At 40.2% G+C, this 12366-nt stretch overlaps 1 protein-coding gene across 5 annotated transcripts in view; it reads left to right on the top strand.

Annotated features, from left to right (window-relative positions):
• The window catches only part of FBN1 (fibrillin 1), a 145924-nt gene that overhangs the window by 116311 nt on the left and 17247 nt on the right, over positions 1 to 12366 (top strand). For all 5 annotated transcript variants that reach the window (XM_086848332.1, XM_086848333.1, XM_023933994.2 and 2 more), the window contains 13 exons: positions 47 to 211; positions 601 to 669; positions 782 to 907; positions 2172 to 2294; positions 2405 to 2563; positions 3430 to 3501; positions 5732 to 5857; positions 6595 to 6717; positions 9528 to 9653; positions 10367 to 10483; positions 10848 to 10976; positions 11242 to 11361; positions 11818 to 11943. In XM_086848332.1, coding sequence (XP_086704458.1) covers positions 47 to 211; positions 601 to 669; positions 782 to 907; positions 2172 to 2294; positions 2405 to 2563; positions 3430 to 3501; positions 5732 to 5857; positions 6595 to 6717; positions 9528 to 9653; positions 10367 to 10483; positions 10848 to 10976; positions 11242 to 11361; positions 11818 to 11943 — 1581 coding nt within the window. The remainder of the gene's footprint in view (positions 1 to 46; positions 212 to 600; positions 670 to 781; positions 908 to 2171; positions 2295 to 2404; positions 2564 to 3429; positions 3502 to 5731; positions 5858 to 6594; positions 6718 to 9527; positions 9654 to 10366; positions 10484 to 10847; positions 10977 to 11241; positions 11362 to 11817; positions 11944 to 12366) is intronic.

Consider the following 12366-nt stretch of genomic DNA (forward strand, 5'->3'; position numbering starts at 1 on the left):
TTGCTCTCTCCTAAAATGTGTTTGTCATTATGTGCATTGTGAACAGATACACGGTCTGGAAACTGTTACCTGGACATCAAAACTCGGGGCGATAACGGTGGCACCTTCTGCAGCAATGAGATTGGAGTGGGTGTTTCCAAGGCCTCCTGTTGCTGCTCCCTGGGCAAAGCCTGGGGAGTTCCCTGTGAGCACTGCCCGCTCGTGAACACAAGTAAGTCTGCGTTTCCTGGCTTAAACACAGCAATGTGTCTGGTGGGTTTTTTCCTAATTTAGCCAGGTAGCTCAAATACTGGTGTGAATTTGTTGTGGACAGGCAAGGGACAGGCTTCCACTGGTCTTCACCAAAAACTTTACTAATCTTTCAGAAAGATTATTTAGTCAGGGTATTATTGTAATTTCTGAGCAATTTTGCTATTACACTGAAAACTACTTGATGAAATGGAATAACAGATGATGTTACAGAACAAAACCTAACATCTCTAGCTGGTTAGCTTGTAAATTTACATTTAAATTATCTGTAATAGTCTGATCTGTTTTCAAAAACAATTATGCTGAAAATGTTTCTACTATCATATACTCATAAATCTGTTTTGTTTTCAGCTGAATATAAGGTTCTTTGCCCTGGAGGGGAAGGATTCCGACCAAACCCTATTACAGTTATATTAGAAGGTAATGCTTGCAACTTCCTATATTTACATGTCTGAAATTCTGAAACTCTGTAGTGAGGGTCTTTTTTCTCATTGAAAACATTAATGAAATATTTATGCATTTGTTTGGACAGATATTGATGAATGTCAAGAACTGCCTGGACTTTGCCAAGGAGGAAAATGTATTAATACATTTGGTAGCTTCCAGTGTCAGTGTCCATCAGGGTACTACTTGAATGAAGAGACTCGAGTGTGTGATGGTATGGAGCTTTCACTTAACTAGTCTTCTGCTTTATTCTTAGGAAATAATGACAGATCAAGATGCAGAGAATTAATTGTTCCTTGAAAAGGAGAGTAACCAGACTAAGCAGTATAAAGCTCTAGGGTGGGAAAATTGAACAAGTTGAAATCTTGCATTAAGAGTATGAAAATTCCTTCTTGACCATGTTGAAATATATGCAAGTTTTTTTCTTTAAGTTACCATATTTTGATCAAAACCTGAAAACCCAACAATTTTTTCTATAGTTAAGACATAATTTGCTAACTGAATATAAAAAAATAGCTGTTTGGCAATGGGAAATGAATAAGCAGTCAGATAAAAGAACAAATTTTCCCCATGAATCTGGTGGACTGGTGTGTCCATGTATTTTTCCACTGCTTTTTTCATTCCTGCTGATCCAATAGTCAACTGAAAATATTGGTTGTACTGCAAAACATGTTCTTTTCCCAGCACAGTCAGAAGTACTTGTCACATTATGTGCCACTCTCGAGGTGTACTGGATATAAAACCTTAAGTGACCCATCAAGTTCAAAAATTTCCTGTTGTGCAGGCTGTCTTCAGTCTTCCAGGTAGTTAATCATGTAGTGCCTATGAGGTGGAAAACACTGCAGAAAGATAAAACATTCAGGCCCCAAATTAAGGCTGAACCAAAGTGCTTCATCCACATTATGCTTATGCAGCCTGACAGATGCTGAGTGGTGTGTCAAAGATATTCTAAAATTTTAAGGCTGGGAAAATATTTTTGACCTTTTGGGAACTGAGGTGTTTTGGAGCTGGTGTTTGGTTTTGGTTAGATTTTTTTTAAACAAAACTTAGTCTCTTGATGAAGTAAATACGATATCTCGTGCTGGAAAAGTGGTTCACTTACCCCAGTCAGGCAATGCTCAGTCGGAACTCCACAGGGAATCACTTTGGTTCTTTTCCAGATCTAAGAATCCAGAATGGAGGAGATCCTCAAATACTATTTTTATGCAACAGATGCAAAAGCCAAATTGCTGTTTATGAGCTATCCAGACATACCAGAGTTCCCATCTTTGTATCACAGCTGGGATTTCCATGGCCATCTGTGCTACCACTTTCTTCTCTGTGTGGCTTCACTCCACCATGACCTTCCTCAGAGCCCCTTCAGCTCTTCTCCGCCAGTACCTTCCTACCTCAGGCATTACTCAGACATTTTTGTTCTCAGAAGCACAACAAGAAAGCTTCTGTGGCCACTCACTCACTGCCTGGATGTTCTCTTCTAGATGTGAATGAGTGTGAGACACCTGGCATCTGTGGACCTGGCACATGTTACAATACTGTTGGGAACTACACCTGCATCTGCCCTCCTGATTACATGCAAGTCAACGGAGGAAACAACTGCATGGGTATGTGCTGGGGTTTCTTTAAAGCTTTATCTTAGTGCATTGGGCCAGGAAGATCATCTTCCCTGAGAGCTGCCTACTGCACTGGCCTGAGGTTTTCTTCATTTTCACAGATATGAGAAGAAGTCTGTGTTATAGAAATTACTATGCTGACAATCAAACCTGTGATGGTGAGCTGCTCTTCAATATGACCAAGAAAATGTGCTGCTGTTCCTACAACATTGGACGTGCATGGAATAAGCCTTGTGAACAGTGTCCTATCCCAAGCACAGGTATGCATTGCAAAGCTATCTGAAGGCCTTGGTAACATCATAATTACAATTAGTGAGTGTAATGCCATTAGAGATGCTATGTCTTTTTCTACTCTTGTGTGTCCAAAATGAGGGGATTAGTTGCCTCTTTGTCCTGGAGGTGATCAGCCCTAGTCATGATGAAGGCATATGTGGAGTGGTTTGTGTCCATGCTGCTGGGTTGTACCTACCTTGTGCCAGTTTCACTGTCTCAGAGACTTCATGCTCTATATTGATTAATCCATCTCTTTGCAAGTGCTTGTTGATCCAATGTTGAGGCACTGACCAGGATTTTATTGGTATTGCTTCAACAAATATGAGGTCTGGTCTGCTCTGCCTTGATTGCTGTTTGCCATGAAGGGCCTTTGTGGCAGCCAGGGGATTACAGAGATACCTTGGTGTGCTCTGAGAATGATCTGTGTTGAGCAGCCAAATGTAAGGTAGAGGAGGGTCTCTGCTAATTGAATTGCACACATGGCTCTTCCACACTGGGTAAGACTGGAGGACATCCCACCCTGCCTTGAGGTGGTTTGCTTCAAGAGCAATTTCCTAGACTTGATTAACTGCCAACTTGTAGTTCAGGTTTTTAAGAATCAGATCTGAAATTGTATGCAAATACTGTAATGCACAGGGATAGGCATAAGCAGAGAAAAATAAGCATGTAATCCCAACTGGATGAGAACCCAAGGAGGCTCACATGGTGAGTTTGAGAAAGGGACTGCCTACCTCTGTGTGCCCTGCAGGTGCTGAAAGAGTAGAAGAACAACTTTCTTGGCCAGCATATGATGAATTTTTGTCTGTTAATTAATTCCAAATGCTTTAATCACTGCTTTGCTTTCCTGTTGCAGATGAATTCTCCACACTCTGTGGAAGTCAAAGGCCTGGCTTCTTCATTGACATTTACACAGGATTACCAGTTGGTGAGCTGTAATTTATGTTTTGAACTAAATTCCATGCTACCTGTGCCCAGGGAAGAGGGGAGGTTTGTTTTCCCAGTTGGTTTCTTTTTTTTTTTCATGTGAAGAATAACAATTAAACAGTGTAATGTAGTTCAGCCCTCTGTTTAAGTAAAACTTAAGTGCAGACTTTCTGCCTGGCTACTCCTAGCTGGCAGCAGTGACAGCTGCTTGTAATCAAGGCAACACAGCTCCAAAGAAGCTGTAGTCAGGGCTACACGAGCACGGCACAGATACTGGGAATGAGAGCTCTGGGAGTAAGGCCAACCAGCACTTGGTCTGAGAGGAACTGGGAGTCTTTCCTTCAAACTAAAGCAAGATTTAGTCTGACATTTCACATCAGTCCCCCTGGGTATTGGTTTGACACAAAAATCCTTTTTTCTGCTCAGCTGGAATATTTCTCACATATGTTATTGTGTGTTACATTTGAATCGTGAGTAACAAATTGCAAAACAAGAGGGAGAGAAAGAGGAATTTTAGGACAAGGAATTGAATAAATCCCTAATGGGACTCCCTTTTGTTTTCATTTACACTGAAATGCAAATGAAAAGCAGATAATGTACCCTGTAACAAACAGAGATGGCATACAGGCAGTAATCAGATGCTTTACCATGAAGCTATTGCTGTGTGCAGTGTTTAGCTAGTTAGATGAAAATATTTCTAGTAAAGTGGGGAATGTAATTTTTAAAGAGGTTACAGAAATGCACAATATTTATTGTTTACGAGGTCATTTCTTGGAAGCGAAGTTTCCCCTTCTAGCTATTAGCATTAGTCCAGATTGTTGCAGGGTCTGCTCAAGCTAATTGGGCCCTTCATCAGCATCAGCAGGGAGCCCTGGGATCTTGCTAGCGTGCACAGGTAGGAGCTGCAGCGTTTGCCATGTGTGCAGGGGTGTCACAGGCTGCTGTGTCTGCGCTGCCACAGCTCAGAGCTGTGTGCTTCAGGAGCCAGTGGAAACAGAAGGGCATGTCCCACAGAGCCCACCAGTGCAGCCACTGCGTGCAGGCCTGCCAATGATGCACACACAGCTTCTCACAGCTGTGCAAATCACAGCTCTCCTGCTGCTTTGGGATCTGCTGTAGCACTCAGCCTGCTGCTTTACACAGGGGTTACTCATGTCCCTTACATCTGCAGGCACAGGATCAAGGGAGAGCCCTCTGCAGGGACAGTGCTCTGTATATGCTCTAATATTTCCTTACAGTCCAGTGATGTTACTCTCTGTTTGGATTTAAGTTCTATATAGTTACTCCAGGTGTTTGTTTCAGAAACAGAAATAGTTTGTTTTTACTCATTCTGTATATCAGAGGACTTAAAATTACAGAATCTAATGTAGAAAATTAAGGGTGGATCCAGCAGCAAAACAAAAGAAAACAAACCCACAAAAAACAAAACAAACAAATCCACATTATCTGATGGAAGCTACTGTTAGCTGACAATTTCCCACCATATTCTATGATTGTGTACCTCAGTGCATATGTCAATGTTTACTAAAGGCAGGCTTTGGAGGAGTTTCTGAACTCTCTCATGTCAGAATATTAAGACGTGTAAGGACCCAATAGGCAAGACATATAATTTTAATAGCAGCTGCGTTTTTTCCTGCCAAAATCAGTTACTTAACTGGGGTATATATAAAGCATTGGCAAGCCCTGGCTGCCTGGCCTAATCAATCTAATTAATGGCATGTTGGCAGCACTTCAGATGTTACCTGTCATTGGCACTTTCAAATTATTACGTAAGACCCTGAAAGTCTTTTCAGATTAACTCGGGTAAAACAATGCAAAACTAACTCTGATAAGTGTTGGCATTCAGTCACGCTCTCCTGAATTAAACCAAAGACAGTTCCATTGGCTCTCTCTTTGAGTCTTCCCAAGAACTCCACTGTGACATTTGGGAAGGTGATGAGGTTCATCAGGGCTGTGCGTGGGAGACATGAGGAAGGATGTGTCTTCCTCTGTATTCCTCTGTAGCAGAATATATCTTCAGTACAGAGAAGAGTCAGAACCTGAGAAAGCAACAAATACCTAAATTTCCATAGTTTGGGATCACTTGCTTACTGTTCAGTTGGGAGCATTCTGATGCTTGCATTATATGTTTGAAAATTATCTTAAAGGGAAAATGCAAAAGACATACTGTGTAGCAGAAGATTCCATGAAGTGCTCAATACAAGTATTAAAAAAAACCCCTATTCTTGCAGATATTGATGAATGCAGAGAGATTCCTGGAGTGTGTGAAAATGGGATCTGTATAAACATGGTTGGCAGCTTCCGATGCGAGTGTCCTGTGGGTTTCTTCTACAATGACAAGCTCCTGATCTGTGAAGGTAGAGTGCTCCTCTCATTCAGAGGAATGGTGTTTCAGCTGGCAACTCAGACACTGCCAAATCAGAGCCTTGAAGGCATCCTTAATGAGGGGAAAATACTGCTGTCAGTGTAATAAGTCTGTGTTAATTCAGACATTTTGAATTCTTTTGCATAGAAAATACCACATTTTCTGTCAGACATCTAAGGCCTTGAAGGCACATGAGTCAGCAGTCATGGGAAGAAATGTGTTTTTTTCACATTTGGCAGTAAAGCTAAGAAAAAATAGTAGTCTTGAGTCATGAGCACAATTTTTTAATTCCAAGATATTTTTTTTTCTAATGGAACAAATATTTTTGTAAGAAATATAAACAGATGGGGTTTTTTTCTAGTTTAAACATTCCCTAATATTGTATTAATCAGTTTAATGAAGAAATTGAAGGTAGCATATGAGTTGCTGTCATTCTCTGGTGTGTGTTATGACTGCTGACAACATGGGTGCTGCAGGCAAGGTGTTGAGAGCTTTGAGTAAAAGCTTCTTCTGTGTGCTGTTTCTAAGTGAAAACCAGTTACATTTCTGGAGAGATAAAGTTCTCCTTTTGCAGCACCTGAAGTAAGGAAAACTGATCAAAATTTTTTTGCCTAAAGCTTTGTGATAATGTTTACACTGAAAGCTACTAATACCTGTATGCTAAAAAAATACGACATCTTTCCACTGCCAGCTTACTATAAAAATCAAATTCCTCTTTTGTCTGGACAGATATTGATGAATGCCAGAATGGACCAGTTTGCCAGCAAAATGCAGAGTGTGTGAACACAGCTGGGAGCTACCGCTGTGACTGCAAGCCTGGCTACAGGTTCACATCCACGGGGCGCTGCACCGGTGAGTGCCTGGCAGGGCTGCACACATGAGGGGATTTTAAAGGGCTTGCAAAAACAGCTCTCCTCCCCAGAAGGTTGGTATTTCAGAGGATAAGCTGAGCTTCAAGAGTTCTTCTCTTAAAGTCTTTTAGGGCATCCCATAAACACTGAGGTAATTCCAGGCCCATCCTATGGATATATAAGTGCAAGTTAAAAACCTAAGTAGGTGTTTGTCTTTCACTTTTCCCCACCAAATCCAAGTGTTTTTCTTTAGTCCTTGTCACGTCTAGGAGGGGAAGACCATTTGCACCACCTTTCTGTATTTTCTGATTTTCTATATGTGTTTTAGCAATTTATTTTCCACTTGTATTCCTACAAATAATTCCCTGCTTGCTGCTGGAGCCTCTGTTGATAAGGTAGACTTATCTACTTGCCTGTATGCAATAACTAACTTGTAAATCTTATTGTTGAATTTCCTAACTTTGATACAGATTTAAACTCGGCCCATAACATTATTTTTAAATACTCACTGAGTGGGACTGCAGTTTTCTAATCTCTTTGCTTTTTCTTACAATATCTTCGTCCAGAGAGGCATTCATGTTATCTTACTTACTTGAAGAATTGCTGAGATTTTAAAGACTGCACTGGGCCAAGCTGCTGTAAATATTACATACTATATAAATTTCTGAAACAAAATAAGAACTACAAGGGAAGCTAGAAACAGTATCCTTGGGTTTTTGCTTCTGAGTACTTGAGTTTTAGGAAGTGCACTTTTCCCTGCAGTGCTGTTTTTCATTGTTTCATTTGACCCTTATGGGAAAAGGGTGTAGGGGAAGTCAGAACACTACTATGAGAACTAAAACTTTGCTTTGTTAAGCTATGCAGCGGCACATGTAAATATTCAATATGTTCCTAATGTAATTGTTGTTGTTAAGGGTTCATTACAGCAGTACAGGAAGAGCAAGGAAAGGTTCTGATATGGGTTACAATTCCAAAGATGAATTGGCACAAACATTAATACTTCCCTGTATTTTGCTCTTACTTTATGTTTGGTGAAAATAAAGTTACACAATTAGAGTAAAAATAAAAGTGGTTGAAAAAGTACGTGATCCAGCAAAGGAAGGAAATTCCCAACCACTCTGCTGGGAGCAGAGAGAGGTAAGCACCTTGCAGTATTGGGTCAGCCGTGCTACTGCACGGAAAACTATCACATCCCGGTAGTTTATGTGCTATTGAGTCAAACCCCAATATTTCACAGCCACTAGAACTAGGAGTACTGAATCTATCTTGCCTTCAAGATAGCATTCTTCTGGTGCTCTCCATAAAACAAATAATTTTTCTCGTAAATTAGTTTTTTGCATGACTTTTCATTTGCCCCCAAAGCAGCAGGGAGTCATAGTTTTTCTTTTGTCTCTGCTCTCCTCTGCTGTGAAGATTAGGAGTTAAGACAGCATTGGCTTTCCTTCTGCCTCCTTCAGACTGTAATTAGCAGTGCTATCTATCATCAGTGGCACTGGGAGAGCTGAGGGTCCTCAGTGCACACCCATCCAGAGTTACTCACGGCCCCATGGGATGTACAGAGATCCTGGGGATGGGGCTGTCAGCATCGTCCATGTGCTGATTGTCCCTATGCCAAGAAGAGAGCTCCCAGTACAGAAGAGAGGCAGGAAAATGAAATTTAGTACATGAAGTTCTTTGCAATTAGGAACAATTTGACTCTTACTTTAGCAATGACCTGGGGATGGTTTGCTGAGAAACTGCATCTGCTTGGCTTAGATTGCATATAAAAGAAAATTACTGAGCACTAGAGCCTAATCAATTTTAATACAACCTCATGGCAGCATCTTAGTTCTCATATTTTGGAGCTGCAGCATGGGAAGGAAGGAAGCATGTTGAATCAAACCAGCTCTTGGTGGTGATGAGGTCAACAGAAACACCTCATCTGATGTTTCTGATTTGTTGTGGAATAAAACTATGCCAGAGAGCAAACATTTTGTTTGTTAATATTTTATTTCATTTACTATTGATAGAATCCTGCGTTCTGCCTGAAAGCATTTCTAACGAGAGTAGCAGGAAGCAGTTGGCTGTTGAAGAAGTATAAGAGATGCCCTGCTATTGTAAGGCAGCAATCACGTGCTGGCAGGAGAGCTCTCCTCCTTCTTTGCAGAATTATATAAAATATCCCCTGACTCCATACAGCAGTAACTCTTCTTGCTGTTTGAGCTCTGTCCAATTTATAGGATCACCACATTTCATGGATGCTGCAACACATGTATGTGTATCTGTTTTTCTCTTTGCATGAGGAGTTGATAAATCCAGTATCTCTCTGTAAGCCTAGTGAGAAAAGTGTGATGTTCATCTTCCTTTCTGTTCTGTTGATTTCCATGAGTTGATCATGCAATTTGTGCTACAGTCAAATGTGGCTAAATGCAAGTAGCTGCTTTTGTGAGAAGAAAGCAAACTGTAATTCATATGCCTCTTTCATATCTCCTGCAGTCAATATAGAGCCATAAGACTCAGACCCTTTCCAATCTCGTGTCATTAATTCTGCTCTTAGTGGGCCATGGTGATATGCTTTCCCTCCAGCACGAATTTGAATTTTCTAAATATCATTTTTATGCTAAATTTTTCTTGGATCCACAAATACTGGAAGAGGTAATTTACATGTAAGTAAGCCCCTTTTCTGGGATTTACTTGGTAATGTTTCTGTTATTAATAAATAAAAAATACTGTTTTAAGTTAGACCATGCACTGGATACTGTCTTGGTTGCTGCTAATGCATCTTTCCAGCCTTGTAGTTTAGAAACCTTAACTGCACGTCTTTGTTTTCAGATCGGAATGAATGTCAAGAAATTCCCAATATCTGCAGCCATGGGCAGTGTATTGACACTGTTGGAAGTTTCTACTGCATTTGTCACAATGGATTCAAAACCAATGATGACAGGACAATGTGTATAGGCAAGTATATAAAATTAAACTGGGCTTAGGCTTCCTTTGAAACAGTTATTAAGTCTGTCCTCTCTGTAATAAGGAGTTGCATTACAATGTCTGAGGTTGTGAGCAATTTACCACCAGACAAAGGTGCAAAACTGGCCATTATAGATGATAAAAAGCTGATACTGAATGCAAACCATCTCATTAAATTAGAGTGAACCTTTAAAATTACATAACCTGTCTAATGAAGTGCTAATGCTTAAATTTTTGAAGAAAATATTTCATTCTTAGAATTTTTTGGAGCATCTTGTCACATTTATTCCTTTAGGCAAGAAATTTAATAGAGTAATATTGCAATGCAGCAGTTGTATACAGCCTACCTGTTAATAGAGTGAATGAAGGGTAGATTTTTTGCCAGAAAAAAAAACCCTTTTAGAAACAATCATCTTCATTAACAAGGGAATTTTGTATTTAACCCATTCACAGTTTTCAGTTGTGTGTTGTATAAACAGAGATTTTAGAATGCTTAAAATTAAAGATAGCATACAATTTATTTGGGAAGGGTGATACAGGAGCCACAGTAATATAAATTATTGTTAAACCCTTGATTATTTTTGTGGATGTTAATATCAAGCATGTAAACCTATGTAAAATTTTCTTTTTGGGAGACAGGACAATCTTTTTCTCTGCTATTCAGTCTGTTGGCAGTGGATTATTTCTCTCCTGTTCCTTTGTAGATATTAACGAGTGCGAGAGAGATGCCTGTGGCAATGGAACCTGCAGGAACACCATTGGCTCCTTCAACTGCCGCTGCAACCTGGGCTTCATCCTCTCACACAACAACGACTGCATAGGTGAGGAGTGCTGAGCCCAGGCACCTGTTCCTGAGACTTCCTACTTCTAATGAAAATACCATCTTCTCTTTTGTATGATCTCCATGATGAAAGACAAAACCCTATTTTGTCAGTCTAAAAAGGCCTCTTTGATTATGCAATGCTTACTTTTCTAGAGCTACTTGAATGTTTGCACAAGATACAGGAGCATTTGAATTTTACTCCTGTTCTGGTAATTCTATAATACAGTCATTTCCTCTCACTTGCTTTTGAAATGGGATTGTGTTATCAGTTACTTTGTTGATATGGTGGAAACAGAAATCTCACCTACCCAGTTTCCATTGTTGCTGATATTTCTGACATATTTCAATGTTATTTTTCTTAGACGTGGATGAGTGTGCAAGTGGAAATGGGATGCTCTGCAGGAATGGTCAGTGTGTGAACACCATTGGGTCCTTCCAATGTCTCTGCAATGATGGCTATGAAGTGGCTCTGGATGGAAGGACTTGTGTTGGTGAGTGCTTTCTTTAATGACAGAAAAAAAGGTGCAGCAAACCTTGGGCAGATATGTTAACAGTAGGTTCAGAGAGGAGTGTCACACTGCCATCACCACACCTAGCAGAAGGAAACAATGACAAGAGGACAAGAAGATGATTCCTCCCACTCCTGAAAAGTTCTACATTCAGTTTGATGGAATCTAAATTAAAGTGGTCTCAGTCAGAGATTTATTGAGATAACAGCAATTACCTCAAATAAGTTGTCTTTTTTTTTCCTTCTAGATATCAATGAGTGTGCACTGGAGCCTGGAAAATGCTCACCAGGCACATGTCAGAACCTGGATGGCTCATTCAGATGTATCTGTCCTCCTGGATACATCCTCCAGAATGACAAATGTGAAGGTGTGTACAGAATAATCCTTCTTCTCTGTCTCTTTCTTAGCTGCTCACAATTGTTACCTATTTCCTTTGCATTTAAATGTGAGTAATGTTTAGTTTTTTGTGGCAGTCTACAGTTCTGAACTGTAGCCACTAATAAGTCTCTCCTTTCCTAGAAAAGGTCTCACATTGCTGAACATTTGTTTGAACCAGATAACTACTTGCTCTGAACCCTAGAAAAATAGAATCCCAGGCTATTTCTGTGGTTGTACATTGTTGAAGTTTGCCCACTGCCTGAGGACTTGAAAACTAACTGTGGATTTTGCACTTGGATTTCTCTTTCTGTTCTTTTTTTTTTTTGGGGGGGTATTTGGGCTAAATATGATAGATATCAGTGATGATGTAAAATTGCCCTTTATGCAGTACAGCTGCCAGCGTATATATTAATATTTCTCATCTCTTTAATTACTTTTCTTACAGACATTGATGAGTGTGTGGAACAGCCAGAAATTTGTGCCCTGGGCACATGCAGCAACACTCCAGGCAGTTTCAAATGTCTGTGTCCAGAAGGCTTTGTATTGTCTTCCACAGGAAGGCGATGCCAAGGTAAGTTCATTCCTATTTTCTGGCATTTCAAAATTCATTTGCTGTTTCATAAAAACCTTTTTAGTGAGCTGTTTCTAATACAGCAAGAAGGCTCTGGACTCAAACAGTGTTTTTCATAGGGAAAACATGATAATTCTGTAGCTGGGGCCAGGTTCTGTCTTGCCCTAACATCTGTTTTTCATTAAACAGAACACTGCAATAAAAGGGGTGAAGTTAATGTTAAATGCTTCAGGTTAAGCAAAGAAGTTATGTTGTCCTGAAATCCTTTCTTGAACCCCTGAGAGAAATGTTGGGGCTACCTGGACTCTTTGTACACACCAACAGGACACAGAGATGGAGCATGAATACAGGCAGGAGACTAAAGACAGCATTTCTGGTTTCAAGGCTCTCCTTGGCACTTACCATGTTCGCCATAACACTTGT

This window comes from Cyanistes caeruleus, chromosome 13 (assembly GCF_971803275.1).
Source record: "Cyanistes caeruleus chromosome 13, bCyaCae1.hap1.1, whole genome shotgun sequence".
NCBI lineage: Eukaryota > Metazoa > Chordata > Aves > Passeriformes > Paridae > Cyanistes > Cyanistes caeruleus.